Here is a 13,199-nt window from a genome sequence, read left to right on the forward strand (position 1 = left end):
AGAATGGCATGGTTGTGTTTGCATCGGTGCAGGAACTGCAAGCCCTGCTTCCTAGTGTCTGTGCTGACGAGGATGACTGTGGGCTCAGGCGAGAGGCAGAGTCATTCTGCCGTCCGAGAGCAGGCCCGTGAGCGCTCATGGGAACGCAGCAGTGGCCTCTTTCACTACATAGACCAGTTTCCTTTAAAACGCATAATAGATTTGTCTCTTAATGCTCTAAAATTTCCAGACTTAATATTAGCCTGTGGCCATCAAACCACTTTGGGGTTGGAAGGTCCAGGTGCTAGAGACCAGCCACTAGGAATAGAGGCAGAAGATGCTCACTTCTGGCAGGAGAGGAGGTGGAAGGGTTTGTCTTGTGACCTGACTGGGGGTGTCTCCTTACCTTGGGTTCCAGTCACCAAAGAGCAAGTAACCTAAGAACCAGCGTCCTGGCTGGCTGCAGGCCAGCGCCTGAGCAGGGGGCGGGATTCCAACCTGGGTCTCCTCTCGGTGGTGCTTCTGGGGTGTGCAGCGTGCCTGGCACTTTCCCCCTTGCCAGTCCCTCACGCGGAGGGACCCTCCTCTAGCTCAGGCACGGCAGTGTCCTCCTCTGCTGAAGCTACTCTGAACCATCAAATACCCTCACTTTCCTTTTCCTCAGAAATTTTAACACCAGTTTAAAAAAGAATAATAATAATAAAAAGAATCCCTTCCTTTGGGCAATGGTAGGGGCTGAAGTGAAGAGAATGACACTAACCATGAGGTGGGGGCGGGGCCAGCAATGCGAAGTGAGTGACAAGGCCTGGTCACACTTATTTCCAGCCCCGTCCTTAGTTCAGTTTTTTTTTCCTCACGTTTCCTTAACACTGGCTCACTGTCAGTTTTCTTTCCTTCCTGACTACCTTCTTCACCTGCTGTCAGCTCATTCTCCAGGCCCAAAGTGCTGATTCCGCAGGCCGCCTGCAGCTGGGCCCACAGACCCATCCTGGGCAGGGCGACGGGCCCTTGGGGCCTGCCCAGCCAGCCCTGCTCCCGGTGCCCCCCAGGGCTTCCACTCTCTTGCATTAAACAGCCCCCTTAGAGATCTGTTCACAGCGGTGGAAACTTTCCCCAGTAAGATATTCGTCCAGTTTTTGAGGGTTCTGACACACCCCACCAGGGAGTCTCAGGCCCACAGTGCAGGCAAAACACAAGTCTTCCTCAAGCACGGGAGGCTGGAGGAGAAAAGTGAAGCCGGCCCGTGGGCGTGGGGAGCCGAGGAGGAAACCGCTGGGGGCTGGGGAGCTGCTTTGCTGTTCCCCGCCAGCCGGCAGGCGGGAGCTGTTCTGTTCCCTCACGAGTGTGTGGGCTGCGCTCTGGAGCCACCAGTTCTATTCCTGCCACAGTGTGGGAACACGCTGTGTTTAGGGCTGTGCTTTCCGCGACAGCTTCCAGCTTGATTTCAGGCAGAGCCAAGCAGTCCCTGGTGCCCAGGAAGGCCGGGCCTCCCAGCAGAGGTCGTGTTGCTGAGGCTCTGCTCCGCGAGTGAGTGACCGTCACCTGCTTCCTCCCGTGTGCCTCAGCCCTGTCTTGCACGGGGCTGCACAAAGGAGCAGGGAGTAGCTCTGCTGCAGGAGCTTTGGTATTTGCAACAAGTCACTTCAAATCTCCAGGCCTGGGCTCCCTCGTGCTAAAATCGCTTCCCTGAGGGCGTGCCCTCGGTGATTGGGGCCCCCAGGGGTCGGGGGATTACTGATCCCACAAAACCCGGCCACGGAAACGTTGGGAGGGTGGGGGCTCTGGGAAAGGGCAGCAGCTTCCGCGGCCCCCTTGTCTACAGGGTCGCAGAAGGCGCTGAGGGCGGCAGTCCCACCGGAGCCCGGTTGCTGGACAGCTCCGCGGCCAGCGGGCGGCGGAAGGGAAAAGAACGCGGGTGCCCGGTCCCCTTCATCGCAGCCTCGCGGCCCGGCTTGGCGGGATCGCGTGCCCGGCCGCCGCTGCCATCTTCCTCCGGGGGCCGTGCGGGCGCGCGGGGGCGGCCCCTGGCGGCGGGAGGACTCCGCGGCCCGCGGGACACGGGAGCCAGACCGGGCGACCCCGGGCCTGCCTCGGGGTCGCCCCAGCGGGGTGTCTGAGGCTGCAGGACCCACACAGCGCCGGGCGGGGACTGGGGCTGCCCGGACCTGCGCACGAGGGCCAATCGGAGGAAACTGAGGCAGCAAAAGGCCCAGGCACAGCCCGGTTATCCCCTTCCGCTCCCCAGGGGCCGCGCGGGAGTGCCCTGTGTCTTGCGACTACAGCCGCCTCAACCTGAACTTGTCCCCGCCCCGAGGGGCGCGGTGCGGAGCCCTCGGGCTCCTGTCCCAACACTGTCGCTTCCGCACGCGCGGCCGCTCGGGGTCCCGGCGCCGTCGGGAGCGGGCAGACGGGCGGTCGATTCCCGGAGGCCTGCGAGCTCAGAGCCCGGGGGCGGTGCGGGGCCCGGAGCGCGGAGTCGGGGCGGGGGGCAGACAAAGGCGGGGACGGCTAACGAGGGAAAGACAAAGCGCAGAGGGGGGTCGGCGGTGGCAGCGGGGCCCGGAGGCGGCTCCGGGCGCGGCAGAGCCAATGGGCGGGCGCGGGGCGGGGGCCGGCGGGGGCGGTGCCGCGATAAGGCGGCGGCGGCGGCCGCTCGGGGACCACTGGCAGCGGCGTCTGCCTGCGCCCGCGCCCTCCTCGCACCCGAGGCGCCCCCCGGAGACCGACCCCCGCCCCGCGGCCCAGGCCGGGGCCCGGTGAGACCCGCGGGCGGGCCGAGGGGTCCTGTACCGGCTCCGGAACAGGGCGCTGAGGTGGGGGGACGAGAACCGCCTCCCCCGCCGTCCGCGGGGTCCCGATGCCCGGCGACTCCGCGCTTAGCCCTCGCCTGGCGCCCAGCGGCTCGAGGAGGCCCTTCGGGGCAGGCCTCGGCGGGGGCGGAACCGAGTGCTGCTTGCTGGGCCCACGGAGTCCTGGGGCTGGGGTCCGGTCTGCGCGGGGCCGGGGCCCGAGGAGCAGGAGGCGCGGGCGGCAGCTCGGCCGGGCGGGGCGGGGCGGAGCGGGCGGGGCGGGCGGGCAGGCGCTGTCCAGGGGCTGGGCAGCGAGCCGGGCGCCCGCGGCCTCGGCGCGGGGCAGCTCTGGGCCGGGGTCAGGCCGGGGCAGCGGGTTCTCATCGCGGCTCCGCCCTCTCCTGGCCTTCCCTCACCCCGGGAGGGTCCCTGCCCGCGGGGCGCACAGGGCGGCTGTTGGGGAGTCCTCCGCCCCTCCAGCCCCTCGGCCCTGTGCTTTGTTCCTCCCCCATGCACCGTTCCACTCAGGACCCCTGCCCCTTGGGGGAGCAGCGTGGGGTGGGTGTGAGGGGCGGAAGTGGCAAGACCTAGAGCAACAGGAAATGACTTAGGGAAAGTCCCAACCGCAGCCCCCCAGCCCCCTGCTGTAAACACTCCCCACCCCTGCAGGCTGGGGAAGGGCCTGTGGGGCCCTCCCGACCGACTTCCCTTTGCAGAACCCAGCGGGTGGCGCGTCTCCACTCGGGCCTCCACCACCTCCAACGAGCCATGTTCCAGGCTGCAGGAGCCGCCCAGGCCACCCCATCTCATGTAGGTGACCAGCCGAGTGGGAGGGGCCCCTAGGCAGGTGCCTGGCCTGGGGGTGAAGGGAAGAGGAGCAGTGTGTTTGCCTGGCACCCTTTGCCCCTCTTGAGTGCCACTGGGAACTGGGGCGGTGACCGCAGCCATGGTGGGGCATGGTCTGATTGCCCCTCTCCCTCAGGAAGCCAAAGGTGGCGGTGGCGGCAGCACTGTGCAGCGCTCCAAGGTAGGGCCCTGAGGGCGGGCGCGGGAGGAGGGGCGGGCGCAGGGCAGGCCCCTGGCTGAGTGTCCCCACACAGTCCTTCAGCTTGCGGGCCCAGGTGAAGGAGACCTGCGCTGCCTGCCAGAAGACTGTGTACCCCATGGAGCGGCTGGTGGCAGACAAGCTTATCTTCCACAACACCTGCTTCTGCTGCAAGCACTGTCACACCAAACTCAGGTGCGCCCCTGCCTTGCCTGCCCCTGCCCCTGCCCCTGCCCCGCCGGCCCTGACATAGGTGTTCTGCTTCTGCAGCCTGGGCAGCTACGCAGCGCTGCACGGGGAGTTTTACTGCAAACCCCACTTTCAGCAGCTGTTTAAGAGCAAAGGCAACTACGATGAGGGGTTCGGCCGCAAGCAGCACAAGGAGCTCTGGGCCCACAAGGAGGTGGACCCCGGCACCAAGACGGCTTGAGGCCTTCCACTCCCTCGGTGGGGCCGGGTCAGGGCATGGACAGGGGCAGGGCGGGGAGGGATGAGGCTTGCTCAGGCAGAGGGGCACGGGGCAGGGCCCAGCTCCAGGATTCCTTCCTTCTCCCCCAGGGGTGGGGGTTTGGAACCAGGATTGGGGTTTGCTCACCACCCTGCTTCCTGCTGCTTTCCACCCCAGCTTCCCTATCTAGGTGCCTTTTCTCCAGCAAGGAGTCAGGATGCCCTCCTCAGGGTCCTAAGCTCCCTTACTGCCACCCAGGCCGGGCCATGTCCAGCCCCCAAGTCTCCCCATCTACCTCTGCCCTTAGCCTGGTCCTGAGCCATGGAGACAGGGAGGAAGGAGGGCGCCACCTGTTGGGCCTCATGAATGCCACTGCAGCCCGTGCGGGAGGGGATGGGGAACTGGAGCCACCCTGCCCCCTGCCCAGGCAAGGCAGGGCCTGCCCCAGCGGGGCTTGGGACCATCTCTTACCACCCGAGTCCAGTGGAGAAGCGGAAGTAAAGCACCCACCAAGCTGAGCACCCCAGAGACTGGCAGCGGGGCTGGCCGCGGCCCCCTCCCCTCCTGTTTCTGACCGTCTGTCTGTTGTGATCAACCCCATTTTAAACATGTTTCAACAGTTGATGACTCTGTACTGTGTCACTGCTGGGGGGCTTTGTGGCAGGAAGGATGTAGACTCACCATGGGGATGGGAAGCGGGGACAGGGCCAACCCGGAGTACCACTGGCCTTGATGGGAGGAGGGGGCTGGTTTGAGAGAAGGGGCTGCTCCTCTCCCCAGGCAAAATGTCATGCCGGCAAACCTGCAGTGGTTTTATACCTGAAACCCCACTTTGCCCCCTCAGTTTCGGGTTGGTTAAGACACCCCAGGCCCACAGACTCACACATACACCCCAATGTGAACAGGAGGGCTGGCTGTTGGTGGGTGATGGCGCCTGGCGTTGCTGCACTGGAACGCAAGGGGTCAAAGTCGGAAGCCTTCTGCTGAGCCCTCGCCAGAACCCCCTTGCCCTCATTCCTAGCCCTTTGCCCTGGAAATCAGTCAGGAACGGTGGGAACCAGCAGACCCAGCGAGTACTGCTGAAGGTTTCAGTGACTACCCTTTGTCCCTGTGCCCTTTCCCTTCGTTGCCATCTTCCCCTTGCTTTTCAAGCTCAGTTCATCTGCTCCTCTGAAAACCCAGGCACACTGATGGACGATAGTTTGCAGCAGAGGACTTGCTGCCACCACCCCATGCAACTGCCTCAGTTCCTAAGTGACCTCATACCCATGGACCAGGATAGGCAGCTGGGCCACTGTGCTATGTTGAGGTTGGCACTGCTCCTTGGGGAAGCAGAGATGGCACCCCAGGCCCGGGTCCTGAGAGTGTGAGGAGAGCTGCTCAGAGCCTCTCAGGGCAGGCGCAACTTCTTGCACCCGAGGTCTCAGATGTGGACACAGACCCTCCCTGCTCCGAGTTGAGCAATAGCAGCAGACCGACCAGAGGGAGATACCCGAGAGGTGGCTCCCAGAGGCACCTGACCCCTGCCTTGCAAAGATGGGACTAAAGGGAATCCCTTTCTGGGCCAGGAAGACCCTACTAGATGCCATGGAGGTCCCAGGAACCCAGCCGCTGGTGACACTTGGGTCAAGAGAGCCACAGTGCCACCTTGGTAAGTCAGCCCCCATGGAACCAGCCCTGATGGAACCACCCCCTAATGGAACTCCTGGAGGGGCAAGTGGAGGAAAGGGGGAGCCACCTCTGGGCTAACAGTGGTGCCGAGCCAAGTCAACCCAGGATCCCTTGGGGTTGCTTGGGGTCAACCGAAGTTCTCTTCTGCTTGAGGAGCCCCTCCCACGCAAGCACCTGCCTCCACCCCCACCCAACCGAAAGCATGGCCACAGGACCCCACCGGTATAAATGATCCCTTTTATTGTAAGTAATGCACGACACTGGCCTGGCTTTGCACTGCAAGCCCTCAGTCAAGATATAGTCAAATAACTATGGCTGCAGGTTCTTCTGCACGATCCACAATTCAGACACAGACACAGCTGGGTGGGAGGGCGGGCAGGGCAGGCGGGCAGGATAGTGTGGACCATCCCCAGCCCTGGCCTCTCCATGCGGGGCTGGCCAAGGCACACGCCCCATGGAATGATGAGAGAATGACGGCACGGCCCCTTCCCACAGCAAGCCTGGAGCTGCTAGGAAACTGCCCTTCAGGACCTCTGGGCCCAGGCCGTCCCTAGAGCCCCACCACTTTTCATCTGGATTAGTTAATAAAAAACAATAAATTAAAATTAAGCAACAGCTTGATCCTGAGGATGCTGAGATAGCATGTCCACAGTTTTTGGCACAAAAAAATCAGGGTCTTTTTGGGTTTTTTGGAGTGCAGGGTTTGTTGGCTTGTTTTCAAATTCATTTTTAAAACACATTCCCTGTGCGGTAAGACCCCAGGGGGTGGGGCTCTGTGAGAGCCTGAACCTGGGACACACACAGTTGCAGAGTCAGCTGGCATCATGTTCTGTATCCTCTTGGGGAACGGCCGGGGGGGCTGGGGGTGTGGGCCAAGAAGAGCACACAGCCAGCAGGATGGGGGCGTGGAGAGGCCGAGCTGCCACGCAGCAGCTTTGGTCGAGATGAGGGGCTGCACCCCACCCTGGGCAAGGGCCGAGGTGGAGGCAGGAGCACGGGCTCACTGTCTTCAGAGGGCAGTGTGGAGTGGAGGGGGCCTGACAGGGGCCTTGGGGAGAAACAGATGGAAACAGAGGGGCCCAGGCCCAACTGGCACCATGCAGCACACATTTCTGCAAAACCAGCTGCTTTCATTTTCTCTTCTCTCTCTTGAGGCGTCCACCACATGTAACAATCTAGAATTGATATATATAAAAACCATCAAATATGATCTGAGATATAAATTAACAAGGCCTCACATTACATGATGTGAAAAGGCTAAAAACAGCGATAGAAACTACATTCATAAAAGTGCATCGTCAACATACAACGAAGGCTTTGGCTTGTTCTGTGCCCGTGGGGACGCAGGCACGCTGGCAGGGCTGCCTGCCGCTCACCCCCAGCTCCTGGAGACACCCATCCCTGGGCACTGGCTTTTTTTTTTTTTTTTCCTTTAATGACAACTCCCAAGGAAACTGGGTGTTGAGAGGGAGGAGCTCGAGCAATAGGCACATTTTGGAGGGGAGGGGCCGGAAGAAAGGACCAGCACCCAGGCTGAGGTAAATATGGCCAACTCTAAGCTGCTTGGAGATGCTGTTTCCCAGACCCCTGCTGCCACTCCTCCCCCAGGGGAGGAGCAAGAGAAAGGGGCTGAGACCTCCTGGGGGTGGGCAAGGCTGGCTAAGGAAGAACAAAGCTGGCGGTTTCGGACAGTTGGTGGCAGCACATGGGCTTTCCCTTCTACCAGACAGAGGGGGCTCTGGCCTGGCAGGTCACAACTCAGGCAGCCTGAGACACCTCCCCAGACTCTCTGGGCTCAAGGCACCAGCCAGGCCAGATGCCCTCACTGTGTTGTCCATCTTCCCTTCCACTCCAGTGGGGGAACTGATGCCGGGCGGAGCACAAAAGCCATTACCCTCAGCTCTTCCCAGTCCAGCCCAGGCCCAAGCCCACAGCAGGGGTCCTCAGAGCCCAGAGGGCACAAAGTTTCCAGTTTAGAAACTGGATACAGCATAAGAGTGACTCCAACTTGTAAAACAGAGACAATTGCATTGACAAAATTGGGTCTCCCCCGCTCAGTGGGGGCAGTTCCACATCTCAGGCCCCTGCTTATGGAGCAGGGTCACGGGGACAGGCAGGACAGGCTCCTCCTTCCCTGAATAAGGCAGCATGACATCTGCTCCATTCATCTTTGGTAAAGGATAGGACTGGCAAAGCTGACCGGGGCTCTAGGGAGGGCAGCCTGGGCCTCTGCCTGCCGTTCCTTGGGGGATGCTGGGCTTTACCTCAGGCTTGAGTGGGCTCCTCCAGCCCCAAGACATCCTGGTGGTCTCCAGACATTGGGAGGAGAAACCAAATAACACTCTGAATGAAAATAACACTATTCATACCCTGGCATCAGTCCTGTGCCCCCAGACCCTCTGGGCTTTGGTGCAGATTTTGCAGCGTCAGGATATAGCCCGAGGGTGGGGCCCACATGGCCGCCTAGCATACTGTCCCCGGCCCTCTCAGGACACTGGGAGCTCTTGGGTCTGGCAGGCTGGGGACTCTCAGTCTTCGAGGCTGTAGCCACCCCACCCTAGCTCTGAGCCCCAGTGGCAGAAGGGGCGCAGACAAACGCTGGCTGGGCTGCAGCTCAGCTCCGTGGTCCACAGCCTCGCCTGGAGAAGCAGCAACTTCGCTGAGCCCGCAGCAGCCCCTTGCTCGTGTGGTAAGGGCGGCCAGCAACCGCATGGACTTGAGAGCTCAGTACACGAGCTGTGCAAAGTGGTGTGTGAGCAGCTCCTCAGCTGAAGGTCTCTGGCGAGCCTCCACAAAAATGCGCCTCAGGAAGTCCCGGCCGTGCTCAGAGATGTGGGAAGGCAGCTGAGGATTGGTGGGCTGGGTGGCGATCTTGAAAATGGCGGCCATAGCTTCATACTCTGCCCAAGGTGGTTTCTCTGTCAGCATCTCCACCACAGTGCAGCCCAGGCTCCTGGAGAGAGAGGAGCCCACGTCACCCCTTGGCCAGCCTGGGGCTCCCAGCTGTCCTGCCCACCCCTGTGAAAGGAGGGCCTTTCTCAGAACACACCGAAGCACAGGATAGGCCAAGATGAGGGTTGGCATCTCTCAGATCCCCAAGGCCAGAAGAGGCTCCAAAGCACTCTCAGCCCCTTGTCCACACAGCTTTGTCAACCTACACATTCCCACCCACCTAGGTGATTCTTGAGCTTGGGGAAAAGAGAACAACTTGCATGGACAGAACAGCTGCAAGATAACTGTATTAGTTTCCTATTGCTGCTGTCACAGATGACCACAAACTTAGCGACATAAAAACAACACAAGGCCGGGCGCAGTGGCGCACGCCTGTAATCCTAGCTCTCTGGGAGAACGAGGCGGGCGGATTGTTTGAGCTCAGGAGTTCGAAACCAGCCTGAGCAAGAGTGAGACCCCGTCTCTACTAAAAATAGAAAGAAATTAATCGGACAACTAAAAATACATAGAAAAAAAATCAGCCAGGCATGGTGGTGCATGCCTGTAGTCCCAGCTACTCGGGAGGCTGAGGCAGAAGGATCGCTTGAGCCCAGGAGTTTGAGGTTGCTGTGAGCTAGGCTGACGCCACAGCACTCTAGCCCGGGCAACACAGTGAGACTCTTGTCTCAAAAAAAAAAAAAAAAACAACACAAATTTATTATCTTATAGTTCTGGAAGTCAGAAGTCTAAAATGAGTCTCACTAGGCTAAAGTCAAGGTGTTAGCTAGCAGGGGTGGTTCCTTTTGGAGGCTCTGAGGGAAGAATCTGTTTCCTTGCTATTTCCAGCTTCTAGAGGCCACCTGCATTCCTTGGCTCACAGCCCCCTCCTTGCCTCACTGCAGCCTCTGCTTCCATTGTCACACCTTCTGCTGCCCACTCCAATCTCCTGCCACCTTTTATAAGGACCCTTGTGAATATACTGGGACCACCTGGATAATCCAGAATAATCTCTTCATCTCAAAATCCTTAACTCTACATCTGCAAAGGATTACAGGCGTGCGCCACCGCGCCCGGCCTTGTGTTGTTTTTATGTCGCTAAGTTTGTGGTCATCTGTGACAGCAGCAATAGGAAACTAATACAGTTATCTTGCAGCTGTTCTGTCCATGCAAGTTGTTCTCTTTTCCCCAAGCTCAAGAATCACCTAGGTGGGTGGGAATGTGTAGGTTGACAAAGCTGTGTGGACAAGGGGCCTGCAAAGGGCCTTCTGCCATATAAGGTAACATTTACAGGTTCCAGTGATTAGGACATGGACATATTTGGAGGACCATTATTCAGCCCACCACAGTAACTTTCCAAGGGGAGAAATTCTCACAACTTCTGGGCCCTTGAGGATGGACATAAAGTTAGGTAGAGCAAATGCAAGCCATCTGAGCACTAGGAGAGGAGGCAGAAGTTGCTCTGATTTAGGACTGATCCAGACCTTCAGAGTGGATCCTACATCTTTAATGGATTTTACAAACATGCAGGATGTTTTCCATGGCCTAAGTTCCCAGCAATAACAAACAGTTTGCTACTTGGGGTTAAAACGTAACCCATCCAGGCCAGGCAGTGGCTCAAGCCTTTAATCCAAGTGGTCTGGGAGGCTGAGATGGGAGGATCGCTTGAGGCCACCAGGAGTTTGAGACCAGCCTGGGCAACATAGCGAGACCCCATCTCAAAAAAATTTTAAAAATTAAAAAATTAGCTGGATGTGGTGGCACACGCCTGTAGTCCTAGCTGCTTGGGAGGCTGAGACAGGAAGATCACACTGAGCCCAGGAATTCGAGGTTATAGCGAGCTGTGATTGCACCACTGCACTCCAGCCAGGACAACATGTGAGACCCTGTCTCGAACGAACAAAACAAACTACAACCCATCTGTCGTACGTGCTACTGCACACACCAACACCCTTGCACACATGTAGCCTGGGCCCTAAGTGCACCCCCTTCTACCACACCTCAAAGTCCCCAAGGCAAGTTTCTAATTTAGAGCACTACAGCCCAGGCAGGGAGATGGGGTCCCGCACATCCAGCACTCACCACACGTCTGCCTTCCTTCCATATCCCTCGCCACTGATCACCTCAGGGCTCATCCAGTAGGGTGTGCCGGTGACTGAGCGCATGCCTGTCCCCGACATGCAGATGGTCTGCAGGCGTTTGCTGGCCCCAAAGTCCCCCAGCTTCACATTCCCAGCAGAGTCTCGGAGGATATTGGCTCCTGAGGCATGAAAGGGCAGAAGCTGTAACCTTGGACCCTCTTGCATTTTCTACCATCTTCCCTCCCTCCCAGAGAGCTGCTGGTGGCCCTACCACTGCGCACGGCCCACAGTAACTACACACGGCAAGCAGTCTAGCAAAGGGAAGCCTCAGACCTGCTGTAAAAAATGACTGCTGCCACAGCCAACATGTGCAGAGAACTTGGTATTTTACTAAGTTGCTCGACCAATCTTCACGCCAGTCCCCCAAGGAAGCAACTGGGGTCTCACTTTTCAGAAAGTTCAGAATGTTTAAGTCACTAAATGGTAGACTTGAACCCAGGTCTTGGGGCCTCCATGCAGCCTGACCCCTGCTTACCCTTGATGTCCCGGTGAACAATCATGTTGCTGTGCAGGTAGGACATTCCCTCCAGGATCTGCCGGGTATACTTCCGGGTCACACTCTCTGTCAGGGCTCCATAGGCCTTCAACTGGTCCTTCACCGAGCCCTACCAGCCACAAGGAGTCAGAGGGAGTCCCCTCCGGGGAGGGGTATGGGAAGGAGGCAAGGTTATTCCAGCCCTCAACATTGCAGCAAAGGTGTGATTCACCTAGTTCCTACTTGCAACGTTCTAGGCACTTTGCCAGGAGCTGCTGGGCAGCTTGGAGAAGAGTATGAAACAATCTTTCCCCCAAGCAACGTACGACCCAAATCCAGAAGGGAGGCCCCTGCTCCAGTGGACAGTGCACCAGCCCTGCCAGCCTCTGGTGAGGGTTGGGCCTGGGACATCTCTCATCTCACACTACACTGCAACCTGAGGCAGGGCGCTCCTGACCCTAAGTCCTACCATCACCTCTGGAGCCTCAGGTGGTCAGACTGATGTCAAAGGTGACCCTTCTCCTGCAGTCCCCAGGTCAGGCCCCACATGCATTCAAGCGGCACATACCCCCGGCATGTACTCCATGAAGATGGTCAGGGTCTTCTCAGCACGGTCCCGCAGACAGCCATAATACTGCACGATGCGCTCATGCTGCAAGTTCTTCAGCAACTGGATCTCACATTCCAGAGCACTCACCTCCTACGGGAGGGGTCGGTAGTCACCCTTAGCCCTCAGGGCTCCGGTTCTGCCTGCCTGGGCTCAGCTCAGCTTGCCCTAGTCAATGGCCTTATAGGGGTCTGCCCTGGGAACTTCCACTGGAGAAAAAGGGGACTCTTTCAACTGGCCCTTAGCCCCAATGCTGGGCAGCCTTTGGGACAGTGGCACTTCCATGCCTGAAGAAGGTGGACAGGCAGGTGGCAGAAGGGGTTGTGGGTACTTAGTTAAGGTAATTGCTATATTTGTCCACTCAATTTGAAGTATAGGCCACATCCAAAGCTGACCTCCAAAGACGGGTCATAAGATTCCTTCTTTAGAGCTGGACTAAGCGAGTGAATCTCAAGGCTCCTTCCTGGGCTGAGGGATGGGGAGAGGTATCTGTTTGGTGGAAGGGACAGGCCATCTTTGTGGCACTGGTCATGGCTGCTCAGTCTGGGTTGCTTGGAACTTTGGTATTGACTCAGTTCCTCATACCCAGGGGAGGGCCCCTGGGTGCTTGGTGCTCTGTGGACCACAGTCCCTTCACCCCTCAGCCCGGGCCAGGGTGGACAGCAAGGCAGCCTGGGAGGAAGAACGACAGGGAAAGCAACTATTCTGTGCAATAAAACAGGCCTTTCTGTTGAAAAGGGGGACTGAAAGTCCATGGGGAAGGCAGTACCTTGCTTGTCTCAGGACTATCTGGGTCAAACTGGACCTGTTTGGAAGCAAGTTCTCGTCCTGTGTCCACATCATAGCACAAATAGACCCTGCCGAAGGCACCCTGACCCAGGAGCTTCCCCCGGCGCCAATTGATGGGGGCACTAGGAGCTACAGGAGAACAGAAGGAAAGAGCATTATTTCATATACATCATTTATTGATATCCTACCTCATTCTCTAGATGCTCTGTAGTGGGACCTCTGGCTCAGTGTCCCCCCTCACCCAGCACCATCGCCACCCCAATCTGGAGCACACCAGTGCCCTGGTCAATCAGACCTTAAGGTCAGAGTCCTGAGAAGCAGAGGACT

The 13,199-nt window shown here is 58.7% G+C and overlaps 2 protein-coding genes across 5 annotated transcripts in view; one reads left to right on the forward strand and one right to left on the reverse strand.

The window, feature by feature from the left end:
• Window positions 1-2,613: 2,613 nt before the first annotated feature.
• On the forward strand, window positions 2,614-4,836 carry LIMD2 (LIM domain containing 2). Its single transcript, XM_012661313.1, has 5 exons — window positions 2,614-2,735; window positions 3,485-3,578; window positions 3,751-3,795; window positions 3,869-4,008; window positions 4,084-4,836. The coding sequence occupies exons 2-5, from the start codon at window positions 3,537-3,539 to the stop codon at window positions 4,241-4,243; spliced, it is 387 nt and encodes a 128-aa protein (XP_012516767.1). The 5' UTR covers window positions 2,614-2,735; window positions 3,485-3,536; the 3' UTR covers window positions 4,244-4,836.
• Window positions 4,837-6,155: 1,319 nt separating this feature from the next.
• Window positions 6,156-13,199, reverse strand: part of MAP3K3 (mitogen-activated protein kinase kinase kinase 3) — a 66,015-nt gene continuing 58,971 nt past the window's right edge. For all 4 annotated transcript variants that reach the window (XM_012661329.1, XM_012661339.1, XM_012661320.1 and 1 more), the window contains 5 exons: window positions 12,853-13,001; window positions 12,045-12,176; window positions 11,477-11,606; window positions 10,943-11,120; window positions 6,156-8,885 (listed from right to left, as the gene is read on the reverse strand). In XM_012661329.1, coding sequence (XP_012516783.1) covers window positions 8,657-8,885; window positions 10,943-11,120; window positions 11,477-11,606; window positions 12,045-12,176; window positions 12,853-13,001 — 818 coding nt within the window. In that variant the 3' untranslated portion in view covers window positions 6,156-8,656. The remainder of the gene's footprint in view (window positions 8,886-10,942; window positions 11,121-11,476; window positions 11,607-12,044; window positions 12,177-12,852; window positions 13,002-13,199) is intronic.

The sequence above is a fragment of the Propithecus coquereli genome, unplaced genomic scaffold (assembly GCF_000956105.1).
Source record: "Propithecus coquereli isolate 6110/MARCELLA unplaced genomic scaffold, Pcoq_1.0 Scaffold119, whole genome shotgun sequence".
In the NCBI taxonomy this organism is placed as follows: domain Eukaryota; kingdom Metazoa; phylum Chordata; class Mammalia; order Primates; family Indriidae; genus Propithecus; species Propithecus coquereli.